At 48.3% G+C, this 14828-nt stretch overlaps 1 protein-coding gene across 2 annotated transcripts in view; it reads left to right on the top strand.

Moving 5' to 3' along the window:
- Positions 1-6885, top strand: part of LOC140105153 (vitamin D3 hydroxylase-associated protein-like) — a 31209-nt gene extending 24324 nt beyond the window's left edge. For both annotated transcript variants that reach the window (XM_072129084.1, XM_072129085.1), the window contains exons 7-15: positions 580-704; positions 1329-1454; positions 1627-1724; positions 2003-2102; positions 4617-4660; positions 5692-5731; positions 5912-6020; positions 6166-6311; positions 6385-6885. In XM_072129084.1, coding sequence (XP_071985185.1) covers positions 580-704; positions 1329-1454; positions 1627-1724; positions 2003-2102; positions 4617-4660; positions 5692-5731; positions 5912-6020; positions 6166-6311; positions 6385-6510 — 914 coding nt within the window. In that variant the 3' untranslated portion in view covers positions 6511-6885. The remainder of the gene's footprint in view (positions 1-579; positions 705-1328; positions 1455-1626; positions 1725-2002; positions 2103-4616; positions 4661-5691; positions 5732-5911; positions 6021-6165; positions 6312-6384) is intronic.
- Positions 6886-14828: the final 7943 nt, after the last annotated feature.

The following is a 14828-nucleotide window of genomic DNA, read 5'->3' as shown; positions in this document are numbered from 1 at the left end:
TCTTAGCCTTGTCCCCGCCACCCTTCTTCCATGTTCTCTTCCTTTCACCCTTGTCCCCCCACCCTTCTTCCTTGTTCTCCTCCTCTCACCCTTGTGCCCCCACCCTTCTTCCTTGTTCTCCTCCTTTCACCCTTGTCCCCCCACCCTTCTTCCTTGTTCTCCTCCTCTCACCCTTGTCCCCCCACCCTTCTTCCTTGTTCTTTTCCTTTCACCCTTGTTCCCCCACCCTTCTTCCATGTTCTCCTCTTTTCACCCTTGTCCCCTCCACCCTTCTTCCTTGTTCTCCTCCTCTCACCCTTTAGCGTTGTTTCACCCCACCCTTCTTGGGGCACATTTATTAAGGTCCCTGCACTAGTTTTCTGTCGGACTTTGCAAGTTCTTTAAGGTGCAAACTGCTTGTATTTAAGAAGTTTCTTCACCGTTTTGTCTCGCGGCTGCAAATATGTATATTTTCTGAGGGGGTAGGGGTCAGGCCTCTTCTAGTTACATCCTTGGGATTTTCTCTGTGATTACTTTGCTCAGTGTGTGAATGTCATGCTTTGTGTTCTCTATGTGACTGCTTTGTTTCTGTACTTGTAGCGGTGTCCATGACGGGTCCCATGGCACGGGATGTGGACAGCTTGGCCTTGTTCATGAAAGCCCTTGTGTGTGATGACCTGTTCCAGCTTGACCCCACTGTTCCACCAGTCCCATTCAATGATGAGGTGCGGTGATCATGTATTTCTCAATGGGGCAGATTTACTTATCCGGTCCTGTCGCGATCCCGAGGTGCGTTGTCCGACGAGGATTGGGGTCTACCGCGATTCACTAAGATTGTGTGCCCGAGTTCCTGCATCCGTCGCTTCAGCGCCGAGGTCCGCTGGAGTTCACCCTTTTCTTCCCGGTGCTTGTAAGTGCGTTTCTTGCGACACAATTCTAAATGTTAAATCCCACGCGTTGTCCGAATCCGTCGGGTTGTCCAACAGCCCGCCCCTTGATTTTTGTTGCGTGCAAACCGGCGCCGATGCGGCAAAATCCGATTGAGTGCAGCAAAATCCCGGGGCAATTCGGCGCAAAACAAAAACCTGACGAAAATGCTTCCAGTGGACCCTTAGTAAATGAGCCCCATTGTACTGCGCCCAATCATTCCCAGCTACTCTATTTGACCACTGGGGGCACTATTCCATTTTGGGATAAGCAGTAACTATGGCCGCCTCCTATCCTGTAATGGGGGACACTTTCACCTCACAATTGGGGCATTGGACGAGCAGTCACTATGGCCGCTTTTTGGTGATGGGGTAACTTTATTGTATAGTCTGTAAGTTCCTGACTTGATCCTGATGTCACAGATTTATAACAGAAAACAACCCCTGACCATTGGCTTCTATGACACTGATGGATATTTCCTCCCGCACCCGAGCATGAGACGAGCCGTGCAGGAGACCAAGACCCTGCTGGAGGAGGCCGGACACAAGGTGCTGCTACAATGAGAGTGATGGGAGTGATAATGAGGAGGAGAATGGTGATGATGAGAGTGATAGTGAGGACGAAGATGGTGATGATGGGAGTGATAATGAGGTGGAGGATGGTGATGTTGAGAGTGATATTAAGGATGATAATGACTCTTCTTCCTCACTCTGCCTACAGCTGGTCCCGTTCACTCCTCCGAGGATTGAGTACGCCCTGAATGAGCTTTGCATCCGAGGTTTTTTTGCTGATGGAGGGTCGACCCTTGCCGAAAAGTTGTGAGTAATGAGCTTAGTGATGATGGGGCAGGATCTGGCACCCACGTGGGGTCCAGCGCTAAAGAAAGATTCATAATCTATAATTCCGTGTTTGGTTAGTGGTATCTGGGGGCAGGTGAGGGGAGTCATAATTCTGTGGTTGGATAGTGGTATCTGGGGGCAGGTGAGGGGAGTCATAATTCGGTGGTTGGATAGTGGTATCTGGGGCCAGGTGAGGGGGGCCTATATTTCCATGGTTGGAAAGTGATATTAGGAATCTATTTCCATGTGTCCGACAGTAACCCAGACATCGTGGATCCTAACCTGAAGCAGCAGCTGTTCCTGTACAAGATCCCGAGAATTGTCAAGAAAATTGGGGCATTCTTCATGAGACCAGTGGTGAGTCCAATCACAACCTTGATCTAATCCTGACTTATACTCTAGTCACATCCAGAGCTGCAATCAAATTGTGACTCTAGAGGAGAACAAGGAAGAAGGATGGGGGGACAAGGGTGAAAGGAGGAGAACAAGGAAGAAGGGTGGGGGCACAAGGGTGAGAGGAGGAGAACAAGGAAGAAGGGTGGGGGCACAAGGGTGAGAGGAGGAGAACAAGGAAGAAGGGTGGGGGGACAAGGGTGAGAGGAGGAGAACAAGGAAGAACATCCACTCCAGAGGCTTTCCCTGCTGCACCCAGGAGAATAAAGAGAGCAGCACTTGCTCTTCTGTGTTCAAGCTCCATTCGTGATCATATTAGATACGTTTCATCCGGGACCTAAAAATCCCGTACCCCACCATCTCATATTAAACTGTATTTGAGGGCCAACCCCAATGACTTATTGGTGACGACATAAGTTTGCCGGTACAAGTTATGTCCACACTGGTTATGGCTGAGATTTTCTTATGGAGAACGACTTCCCAACATCCTCCCATCATCCATGTTTGGAAGGGGCTGTGCCTTCAGTTGTAGTCTCCATCGAGCACTTCCTTGCTTTGTGCTGGTGGAAGCTGATATCATGTTCATGGTGGCGATGCTGGCGCTCTACGTACAGACATGGACGCCATATTGAGGTTGGTGGTTGCAGCGATTGGTTCATGTGTCAAGGCTGTATAGCCCAGTAACCAAGAAGATGTTGGGTCGGACCCTCAAATTCACTGTAATACAAGTGTTTGCAGGTTAGATGGTTTTAGAAGCTGGATGAAGCGCGACTATCAGACACTATTCTGTCGGAAGATGCACTGTGATACAGTGGGGACATTTACTTACCCATCCGGAGGAGTTCACAGAAAGTGCATTGTCCGTGTATAATGCACTGTGCCGCGATTCACTAAGATCGTGTGCCCGATATCCTGCATGTGTCGCTTCCCCGCTCAGGTCCGCCGGAGTTCACCTTCTTCTTCCCGGTGCATGTGAGTGCATTGGATGCGACACAACTTGAAAGTTATATCCCACGCTCAGTCCGAATCCATCAGATCGTCTGATGGCACGTCCCCCGATTTCAGCCGCATGAAAGCAGCACAGCTGCGACACAATCTGATTTCGTACAGCACAATCCCCTGTTAAATACCTGTCACAGCCGTGCAAAACCCGAAAACATCGGAAATTCTGATGAAAGTGCATCCGAGGACCCTTAGTAAATTAGCCCCAGTATCTCACATGGATGGAGACATTGCCGAATTGTGGCGCACACTCTGCATGAATCTGGAGCCTCCTGCACTGCTCCGACAGAGTGCATCATGGGCTGTCGGACTTTAAATAATAAATATGGCACACGGTCTGACTGAGCATCGGAAATGCCCCTTTCAGTGCATAAATTTGTGTAGCGTGTGCAGCTGCGCCACAAAAGGGTTGCAAGCCACACAAATGCATCTCGGACCCTTTTAAAATAGATGCAAACTTGCAAAGTCCGACAGAAAACTGGCGCAAAGCCATTAGTAAATGTGGGCCCGTATGTTTCATGGGAAACATTTATCTTTGCCTTTTTAAAATTACATTTCACTTAAATTCTGACTTTTGAACCAACAGTTGCAAAAAAAAATGCCCAAAAAATCACAACTTAAACATGTATAAATAATAAAGGAGCAGCCGTATACAACTTCTAATATTCTTATTAAATCAATCATTTAGACTAAATATTACAAAAAAAATAAAAACAATTATAAAGGTGAAAACTCGCCAAAATCACACCCTGTAGGAAGGCACAGCATGCCTGGGACCACAATGACAATGAATGTACATAGGAATTAGAGAAATACACAATTAGGTTCAGGAACTCCTAAATTATACTGATGCTCATGCGAAAAAGCCAAAAATATAAAAAATTAGCAAAATTATCTATGGGTCCCCTGACAAAGCCACTGAGGGTGATACGCATGCCCCCTTATATGGACGCATCACGTAAGGTAACTTATGACTTTAGCATTTGACTTAAGATCTTTTGTGTCACTTTTTGCTAATTTTTGATATTTTGGGCTCTTTCTCATGAGCATCAGTAGTTTATAAGTTCCTGAGCTGAATTGTGTATTTCTCTGGTACCTATGTACATTCATTGTCCTTGTGGTCCCGGCCAGGTGGGGGCGCCACTGTACTGGCTTGGTGCACACTTCCACATTTTTGTGTGGTGTTTAGCATATATTATTGATTTGATAACGAGAATATAAGTTGTATATGGCTACTTCTGGGTAGCGCTGCTCCTCGACCTCCCGGGATCAGGTGATAACACAGGGAACACTGCTGACAGGAGACAATGGCGAACTATGGAGGGTGAATAAATGCACATGTGCAACAAAGAGTCACAAAAAAAACACAAAAAGCGGAACCAAAACACAGGCCCCAGTATCATACACTGAATTTTCACTGGAACAACTAGAGAGACGCCTCCTGACGTGCAGTGTTTGACCTTTTCTTCTTCTTAGTTCCCCAGGATCGCCGATCACGTGGAGGCGCATTGCGGCTGCAGGTAAAATGACGCTTATTCTCTGATTCTGTGATCAGTCATCAAGAGGTGCAGGCACAGGACGCAAGGAGGAGTCAGGAGGTGCAGGCACAGGACGCAGGAAGGTGTCAGGAGGTGCAGGCGCAGGACGCAGAGAGGTGTCAGGAGGTGCAGGCACAGGACGCAGGAAGGAGTCAGGAGGTGCAGGCACAGGACGCAGGAAGGAGTCAGGAGGTGCAGGCACAGGACGCAGGGGGGAGTCAGGAGGTGCAGGCACAGGACACAGGGAAGAGTCAGGAGGTGCAGGCACAGGACTCAGGGAGGAGTCAGGAGGTGTAGGCACAGGACGCAGGGAGGAGTCAGGAGGTGCAGGCACAGGACGCAGGGAGGAGTCAGGAGGTGCAGGCACAGGACACCGGGAGGAGTCAGGAGGTGCAGGCACAGGACACAGGGAAGAGTCAGGAGGTGCAGGCACAGGACGCAGGGAGGAGTCAGGAGGTGCAGGCACAGGACGCAGGGAGGAGTCAGGAGGTGCAGGCACAGGACACAGGGAAGAGTCAGGAGGTGCAGGCACAGGACGCAGGGAGGAGTCAGGAGGTGCAGGCACAGGACGCAGGGAGGAGTCAGGAGGTGCAGGCACAGGACGCAGGGAGGAGTCAGGGGGTGCAGGCACAGGACGCAGGGAGGAGTCAGGAGGTGCAGGCACAGGACACCGGGAGGAGTCAGGAGGTGCAGGCACAGGACACCGGGAGGAGTCAGGAGGTGCTGGCACAGGACGCAGAGAGTTGTCAGGAGGTGCAGGCACAGGACGCAGGGAGGAGTCAGGAGGTGCAGACACAGGACGCAGAGAGGTGTCGGGAGGTGCAGGCACAGGACGCAGGGAGTAATAAGGATGTGCAGGATTAGGACACAAGGTTGGGTCAGCATGCGCAGGCACAGGAAATAGGAATGTTATGGGGGACACAGGGAGTTATCAGGGCGCACACGCTGCAGGAAAGTGTGGAGGAGTGCACGCACAGGACTCATTCCCTCAACTTCTTAATCTTTTGTTTTAGTTCTGTGAAGGATCTGTGGAAACATTACACAGCCATTAAGGTAAAATCTTTGGGGTCACTCGTCATTGGGTAGGGGCTACATGCACCCTAGGGATCACATAGAGTAGGCCGGGGTGCACTATTATTTGCCCCTTGGTTAGATGCCCATATATTGCACCATGTTGAGATATGAATCTCTTGCACAGGGAATGATACTGATGGCAGGGATGTTTCTTTCCAGGAATATCGCTGCGATTACATCAAGGAATGGAGGAAGCTCGGTCTCGATGCCCTGCTCTGCCCCATGCTCGGCCCTGCTTTTAATATCGGCCACCCCGGAAAACTCTTTGGTATGAGCTTTCTTCCTATTTCCGATTTCCCCCTACCCTGACACCTGTTATTCCCCTCCTCGGGTGTCATGTAGGCGGAGCCACCATATGTGCTATATTTGGGCTACTCTTGGAGATCTCATGGGGTCATGTTGGTCTGTTTTAGCTGGCTTTGGGTTCACCATGCTCTTCAACATCCTAAACTTCCCTACTGGTGTCCTTCCTGTGACCACGGTGTCCCCTGAGGATGAGGAGGAGCTGAAGCATTATAAGGGTTATTTCAATGACCCCTGGGACAAAGAGGTCATTAAGGTAAGTAGCCATAGTGTGAGGTCGCCGCCCTGATCACCTTGGAGTGACATAACTAGATCCTGGTGTATTTCAGGGCATGGAGGATGGGGTCGGGCTGCCGGTCGGGGTGCAGTGCGTGGCCTTACAGTGGCAGGAAGAACAATGTCTGCGCCTCATGAAGGAAGTGGAGACTGTGACCCGTGGCCGTAGCCCCAAGTGAGGACATCTAAGATCATCGCCCCATTGCTCTGGACCCTACCCCCAACCACATACCATAGAGCTCATCCCCTCCAGTGTGGATTCATCTTCTAATTTTCTAAAATCTGTAGTACATATACCGCAATGGTCAAGTGACATCGGTTGTAGGTCACATATTTAGATGCTCCCCATCTAGTCCTGTCACCTGCAGGTTCTCCTCTACCTGGTGGGTCAACTCTGATGGCTCCTTCCTCTGTTTGGTCACCACTGTGATTGCTCCTCACCATCTCTGATGGCTCCAGCTGATGGGACATCTCTGATTGCTCCTCTCTTGCCAGGTCTCCTCTATGACTGCTAAGATCTCTGCACATAATAAAATATTCCCTCTGTGCTGACACCCATAGTCTCTAAGGTTATTTGTTACAGGTGACCCCTGAAGGAAGCGAGTGCTGAGGTCACCAGGAGGACCGCCATCAGGGGGGTTTAGTGGGACTACTGGGGGACGGTGTGTGCTGGTCTACCTATCTACTGGGGGTCAGCAGGGTGGTGTACAGCATAGTTTTTGTGCTGGGTGTGCACTGGTAAAGTGGTGTGGGGCATTGTATGGGTGCTCAGTGTGTGCTTGTAGGGTGGTGTAAGGCATAATTTGGGTGCTAGGTGTTGGCTGCTAGGGTGGTGTAGGGCATAGTTTGGATGCTGGGTATTGACTGGTAGGTTGGTGTAGGGCATACATCGGGTGCTGTGTGTTGGCTTTTAGGGTGGTGTAGCACATAGTTTAGGTCCTGGGTGTGCGCTGGTAGGTTGGTGTAGGCCATAGGTTGTGTGCTGGGTATTGGCTGGTAGGGGGGTATAATGTATGGTTTTGGTGCTCAACCGGGCATTTACTTACAGATTCGGACAGTTCACTAAAAGTGCATTGCCCGTCTATAATGCTGCGTGCGACAATTCATTAAGATCGGGGGCAAGGGACATACATGTTACACAAAATTTCACATATTGGTGGGCTGCCCAATTACATTAGCTGTTAATGCACATAACTTAAAGTGTAGCGCATGGCTCCACTCGTGTAGGTCCTGGATTTAAAGTGCTTAGTGCAATAATGTTAGATGTGATGGGGGTATCACACATGGGAATAAGCACATTAGAAACAAGTAGTAACTAGTGTTGTAAGGCGAGCAATAAATAAGTATAAGGCATTTAAGTTACTAAAAAATGAAGGTAGCGATGAGGCGTTACTGGATTATAGAGAGAAAATAAATTCTGTAAAATACAGGTTAAGGCAGCAAAAATAGAGACTGAAAGAAATATTACCAAGAAAAGTTGAAATAATTTGGGATGGACCTTCTGAAGAATTACCTGGTGGACATTGTGGAAGGAGATGAGGAATAACTTGGGGGTCATGGTGGAGGAGGATGTGGGATAACCTGGGGGTCATGGGAGATGGAGAAGAGGAATAACCTGGAGTCATGGTGGAGGGAAATGAGGAATTACCCGGGGGTCATAGTGTCGGGAGATGAAGAATAACCGGGGGTAATGGTGCAGGAGGAGGTACAGGAGGTGAGGAACAACCTGGGTTCATGATGGAGGTAAATGAGGAATACCCTGAGGATCGTGGTGAAGGAAGATGAGGAATAACCTCGGGGTCATGGTGGATGGAAATGAGGAATTACCCAGGGGTTATGGTGGAGGAAGATGAGGAATAACCTGGGGATCGAGGTGGAGGAAGAGGTAGAATAACCTGGGGGTCATGGTGGAGTAAGATGAGGAATAACCTTGGGGTCATGGTGGAAGAAGATGAGGAATAACTTGGGGGGCCATGGTGAAGAAAGCTGAGGAATTACCTGGGACTCATGGTGGATGGGGATGAAGATTAATCTGGGGGTAATGGTGGAGGGAGATGAAGATTATCCCGGGGGTCATGAGGGGAGAGGGATCAGGAATAACCTGGGGGTCATGGTGGAGGAAAAGGGAGAATAACCTATGGGTCATGGTGGAGGGAGAGGAGGAATAACCTGGGGTTCATGTTGGAGGAGATCAGGAATAACCTGGGTGTCATGGTAGAAAATCCTGGGGGTAACGGTGGAGAGGCATGAGGAATAACCTGGGGGCCATGGTGGAGGGTTCTGAGGAATTTCCTGGGACTCATGGTGGATGGGGATGAAGATTATCCTGGGGGTTATGGTGGTGGAGGGGGGTGAGAAACCAATATGGGGGTCATGGAGGGAGAAGAGGAGATACCTGGGGGTCAGGGTGGAGGGAGATGAGAAGGAACCTGGGCGTCATGGTGGAAGGAGAAGAAGAATAACCTGGAGTTCATGGTGGAGAGTGATTAAGAATAACTGGGGGGTCATGGTGGATGGAGATGAGGAAAAACCTGGGATCGTGGTGGAGTGGGATGAGGAATAACATGGTGTCATGGTGGATGGAAATGAATATTAACCTGGGGTCGTGGTGGAGGGAGATGAAGAATAACCTCGGGGTTATGGTGTAGAGAGATGAGCAATATCCCGGGGGAGGGTCATGGTGGGGGGGGGGGGGGGCACTAATAAACTGGGGGTCATGGTCGAAGGATGAATAATAACTCTGGGTTTTGGTGAAAAGTGATGAGGAAAGGGCCAATCTATTGAATGTTGCTTTGTCCACTGTCTTTACCTAGGAAAGTCCCATAGGAAATGACATGACGATGAATAACGTAAACCCCACAACAAATAAATGTCAGCTGCTTAACCCAAGTAGTGGTACAGCATCGCATCAACACTACTAAAATAGGCAAATCACCAGGCCCAGTATGTATACACCCTGGGTACTTCATGAATTATGTACTATGATAGACAGTTTCTAATATTTAGAGGACTGATTCTGTTCCACAGGACTGGCGCATAGCAAATGTGGTGCCAATATACAAAAAAGTATCAAAAAGCGACCCTGGAAACTACAGACCTGTGAGTCTAACTTCTGTTGTGGGGGTTTGTTAGAGATACTATCCTGGAGTATCGCTGTACATAACCTTATAACCCAGCATCGGAGAGGAGAGGGGGTTCTAATACCACCACAGACGGGGCATCATCTACACCTAGAGGAGAAGAGATTCTACCTATAGCTTGTACATATCACTGACCACTGGATGTGTGCTCCTATAGTTTGTATATTTGTTAGCTTTTCTTGTGATTTTTTTGGTTATTGTAAGTGTTCTATTTTGTCGCTATTAATCTTTAACTTTGGGTCATTGTACGGCAGAGCATTAATCCCATAGTGTCCTGAGAGCAATGTGAACAGAGTAGATAAAATGAGGAAACATTCTGGGGCATAAAACTGCTTTAAATGTGATTCACCTGCGCTATGGGGCACATTTACTTAGAAAGTCAGAAACTGCACAAAAAGTGCTTTATTCCCTGTATAATGCAGCGCGCGGCAGATTCACTAAAAACGTGCTCCAGAAATCATGAATCTGTTGCTTCCTGGAGTTCACCACCTTTAACATAGCATGTGCAACACAATTTGCAAATTAAATACGGCACTCGGTCCAAATCGGACCGCCCGACGGCACGTCACATGACGGCCAGTGGAGCTGTGGCGCAAAAGACAATGGCAGTGCAGACACTTCTTAAATACCTGTGCAAGCCGTTTTAGCCTAGAAGAACAAGAAAAGTCCGACAAAAGTGTGGGGCGAAGCCCTTAGTAAATGTTCCCTAATGAGGCCCCCTTACTAAGAATAGTGCGGTGTGTACTATGTGCAGTGTCCTGTGTAGTGTGCAGGGGGCGCCAGATTCAGGAATCACACTTCTTCATGAATCTGGCGCCCCCTACACTTCCCCAGCAGAATGCACCATTTCTATTGATCTGCAGTAATAAATGTGGGGTAAGGTCTGACTTTGCCCCGAACGCCCCTTTATAAGCAGAATTTTTTCTGTCTTGTCGGACACAGAACAGCCACGGCACAAATACATGTACAAGATCCAAATATGTTCTATCCATTGCAAAGTCACCAGAAAAAGCCTTAATAAATTTAGGGCACATTTACTTACCTGTCCGATGGAGTTCGCCAAAAGTGCATTGTCCAACGATAATGCACTCTGAAGCGATTCACTGAGATTGTGCGCCCGATATCTTGCATGTGTCGCTTCCCCGCTCATATCCGACAGAGTTCACCTTCTTCTTCCTGGTGCATGTAAGTGCTTTGTATTGCGACACAATGGGGGTCATTTACTAAGGGTTTTCCCGACGTGTTACCCGAATATTTCCGATTTGCATCGATTTCCCCTGAATTGCCCCGGGATTTTGGCGCACACAATCGGATTGTGGCGCATCGGCGCTGGCATGCAAGCGACGGAAATCGGAGGTCGTGGCCGAACAAAAACCCGATGGATTCGGAAAAACCGCCGCATTTAAAAAAAAAATATCTTGTGGAGCTTGCACTTACCTTCACTCAGCCCGCCTCGGTGAACTCCAGTGCGTTCCGATGCTTTTCAGCGCAGCAGCGCCACCTGGTGGACGGCGGAGGAACTACCTTAATGAATCCCGGCCGGACCCGAATCCAGCGCAGAGAACGCACCGCTGCATCGCGAATGGACCGGGTAAGTAAATCTGCCCCAATTTGAAAGTTAAATCCCGCGCTCGTCCGACGGCCACGCTACCCGATTTGTGTTGAATGAAAGCAGTGCAGTTGAGCCAAAAATCCCAGTCCCAGCGCAGACACCTGTTAAATACCTGTCCAAGCCGTGCAATCCCTGAAAAATGTGCAAAGTCCGATGAAAGTGCAGCACGCAACCCTTAGTAAATGAGCCCCATTGTGTCCCTTTCAGCTTCCATATCCTATGACTACGAATAGGATTAATCCAGGTAGAGGGAACACCTGGATCTATTAATCTGATATGGAATGAACATGAGCTGATCCGAACATCTAAGTTTTTTTTCATAAAAGTTTGTTTTTGTTAATATTTGTTTGATAATTTCACTGCATTGTGACAATCAGCAGATAGCGTAGCCTCCTCGTGACATCTGGTGGGTGTGACCTGCTAGTGACATCTTGCCAACGGGAGAGTTCTCCTTGCTGGAGGTCATAAATTAGTTGGATCCAGAAACATAAACCCAGTGCAGCATCGGTTTTTGAATGCAAAACAGGTTGTCTAAACAACAACTTTTAAAGGAAATATTTTTTTTTGAATTTTAAATATGAAATAAAATGTTACAGTGTTGAGGTGACTCCCAACCCCTCCCCAGTTATATCACATAAAAAACAACAATAAATACTATAAATTGAGGCTACTGCTGGATAAATATGTGCATTCCCCTAAGATACATAAAAAGAATGCTGTCAGTAAGTGGAAAAAACAGACAAACCAAGGCGAGGAGAAGATGAGGAGAAGAGGCGAGGCCAGAGAGGTAAGGAGAGAAAGAGAAGATGAGGAGAGGACGAGAAGAAGAGGAGAGAAAGAGAAGATGAGGAGAGGACGAGAAGAAGAGGAGAGAAAGAGAAGACGAGGAGGAGGCAAGTAGAGGAGAGGATAAGGAGAGAAAGACAAGTAGAGGAGGAGCAGAGAGGGCAAGGATGAGAAGAGGATGCAAGGAGAGGACAAGGATGAGTAGAGGAGGTGAGGAGAGCACGAGTAAAAGAGGCGAGGAGAGAATAAGAGGATGAGAAAAGCACAAGATAATGAGGAGGGGAGAGGATGAGAGAAGAGGCGAGGAGAGAAAGAGAAGATGAGGAGGGAAGGGGACTTGTAGAGGAGGTGAGAGGAAAAAAGATGAGGAGAAGGCGAGGGCAAAGAGAGGACTAGCAGATGAGGAGAGGAGGCAAGGAGAAAATTAGTAGAGGACAAGAGGAGTAGAGAAGACGTAAGGATGCAGGAGAGAATGAAGATGAGGTGAGGAGAGGGTGAGGATATGAGGAGGAGGCAATGAGAGAGCGAGGACGAGCAGATGAGGAGAGGACAAGGAGATGAAAGGAAGCGAGGAGAGGATGAGAAGATGAGGAGAGGACGAGAAGATGAGAAGAGAGAAAGTGAGGAGAGGTGGCAAGGAGAGGACGAGAAGATGAGGGGAGAACAAGGAGAGGACAAAAAGATGAGTAGACGAGAAGAGGATAAGAGAGGACACGAGGAGAAAATTAAGAGAGGCTAAGACGATGAGGAGTAGACAAGGCCATAATGAGAGGATGCAAGAAAGAGTGGAGAGTACGAGAAGATTAAAAGAGGAGGCTAGGAGAGGGCGAGGACATGAAGATGAGGAGTGGACGAGAAGATGAGGAGAGGACAAAAAGATGAGGAGAGGAGAGGACGAGAAGATGAGGACAGGACAGGAATAGGGGAAAAAAGGAGGAGAGGAGAGGGCAAGAATGTAAGGAGAGGATGAGAAGATGAGGAGGAGAGGAGGTGAGGATGGGAAGATGAGGAGAGGACGAGAAGATGAGGAAAGGAGGCAAGCTGAGGATGACGAGAGGAGGCGAGGGCAAGAAGATGAGGAGAGGACGAGAAGATAAGGAGAGGATGAGAAGATGAAAAGAGGATGAGGAGGCGAGGAGAGCAGAGGACAAGGATGAGGAGAGGACGAGATCAGGGTAAGAGAGGAGGCGAGGAGATGACGAGGAGAGGACGAGAAGGTCAGGAGAGGAGGCGAGGACGAGAAGATGAGGAGAGGAGGGGACCAGAGGTGAGGATGAGAAGAGGAATTTAAATGAAATTATGGCAGGGATGCGGTGGCTGATACTTCTTTTCAGATTAGGAGAATTTCTTATTGGAAATGTCCAGTTGGAGCAGATATGCATAAGGATCCAATCAGACTGAACAGGCAGACACTGGGATTTAAGATTTGGACAACCAAATGCAAAGCCTCAAAGAGGAAGTAAAAACTACAAATAATCTGACTACAAATAATGAGAAAAAAAGACTTGATCTGGAGAACAGAACCAGACGTGCAAATATCAGGTGTGTTCCCTGTGGCTTCCCTGAGGGTGTAGAAGGATAATGCCATCATAATCCACACACAAGAAGAGATTATGAAAACTTTTGGCCAGGAGTATATTGAATTGATAATTGAATTAATTTTTTCCCTTAATAATGTTTCTACAGCTACATCTATGATAGGCGAGAATCCTATATTAGGGAAGAGTGCCAGATTCAGGAGTATTTGAGTTACATTCGGCTGCCAAGACCAACAGATAAAGACAAAACTTTATAGGACGCCCCGTTACACTAAATAAAGAGGAGGAGGTGAGGAGTCAGATGGTCAAAGATTGGGCGCCATTCAGATTAAGATATATGGGCAATTAAAGAAGATTTTGATACAACAATCAGGGTTTGGAATATCAAAACTGACCTGCAATCTGTTATTATCCTAATTCCCAAGATAAATATTGGTAGAGATTAAAGAAATGTACACATGTCCTTGTTCAGCCAGGTCAATGGCTCCACCTCAGATAACATTCCTGGGCTTTATCTAATCCAGGGGAAGCCATGGGTTAAATTGTTATATCATTACCCCGTAGCAAACATAATGGGGCAGATTTACTTACCCGGTCCTGTCGCAATCCCAGAGGTGCGGTGACCGATGAGGATTCGGGTCTGCCCCGATTCACTAAGGTCGTGCATCCAATTTCCTGCATGTGCTGCTTCCGCGCGGAGATTCGCCGGAGTTCACCTTCTTCTTCCTGGTGCATGTGAGTGCTTGATCTTGCGACACAATTTCGTTTTTAAATTCCGCGGTTTGTCCGAATCCATCGGCTTGTCCGACGGCCCGCCCCCCGATTTCTGTTGCAAGCAAGCCGGCGCAAACCTGGGGCAATTCGGCACAAAATGGAAATATTCGGGAAAGCCGACGGAATCATGGTCCGCGGACCCTTAGTAAATGAGCCCCAATGAGAAGCAATAGAGATATATCCAATGGCCTCCATTGCTGATGCAGTGGAAAGATGTCATTATCTGCTGATAATCTATTACGTTATTTATAAAGTCATTGGGGCAGATTTACTTACCCGGTCCATTCGCGATCCAGCGGCGCGTTCTCTGCATTGGATTCGGGTCCGTCCGGGATTCATTAAGGCAGTTCCTCTGACGTCCACCAGGTGGCGCTGCTGCGCTGAAGAGCATTGGAACGCACTCAAGTTCACCGGCCTATTTCTAGTGAAGGTAAGTGCAAGCTCCGCGACACATTTTTTTTTAATGCGGCGGTTTTTCCGAATCCGTCGGGTTTTAGTTCGGCCACGCCCCCCGATTTCTGTCGCGTGCATGCCAGCACCGATACGCCACAATCCGATCGCGTGCACCAAAATCCTAGGGCAATTCAGGGGAAATCGGCGCAAATCGAAAACATTCGGGTAACACGTCGGGAAAACGTGTAAATGAC

This window comes from Engystomops pustulosus, chromosome 10 (genome assembly GCF_040894005.1).
Source record: "Engystomops pustulosus chromosome 10, aEngPut4.maternal, whole genome shotgun sequence".
Classification (NCBI taxonomy): domain Eukaryota; kingdom Metazoa; phylum Chordata; class Amphibia; order Anura; family Leptodactylidae; genus Engystomops; species Engystomops pustulosus.
Note: the sequence above shows the minus strand (reverse complement) of the source record. Positions and strands in the feature narration are given on the sequence as shown.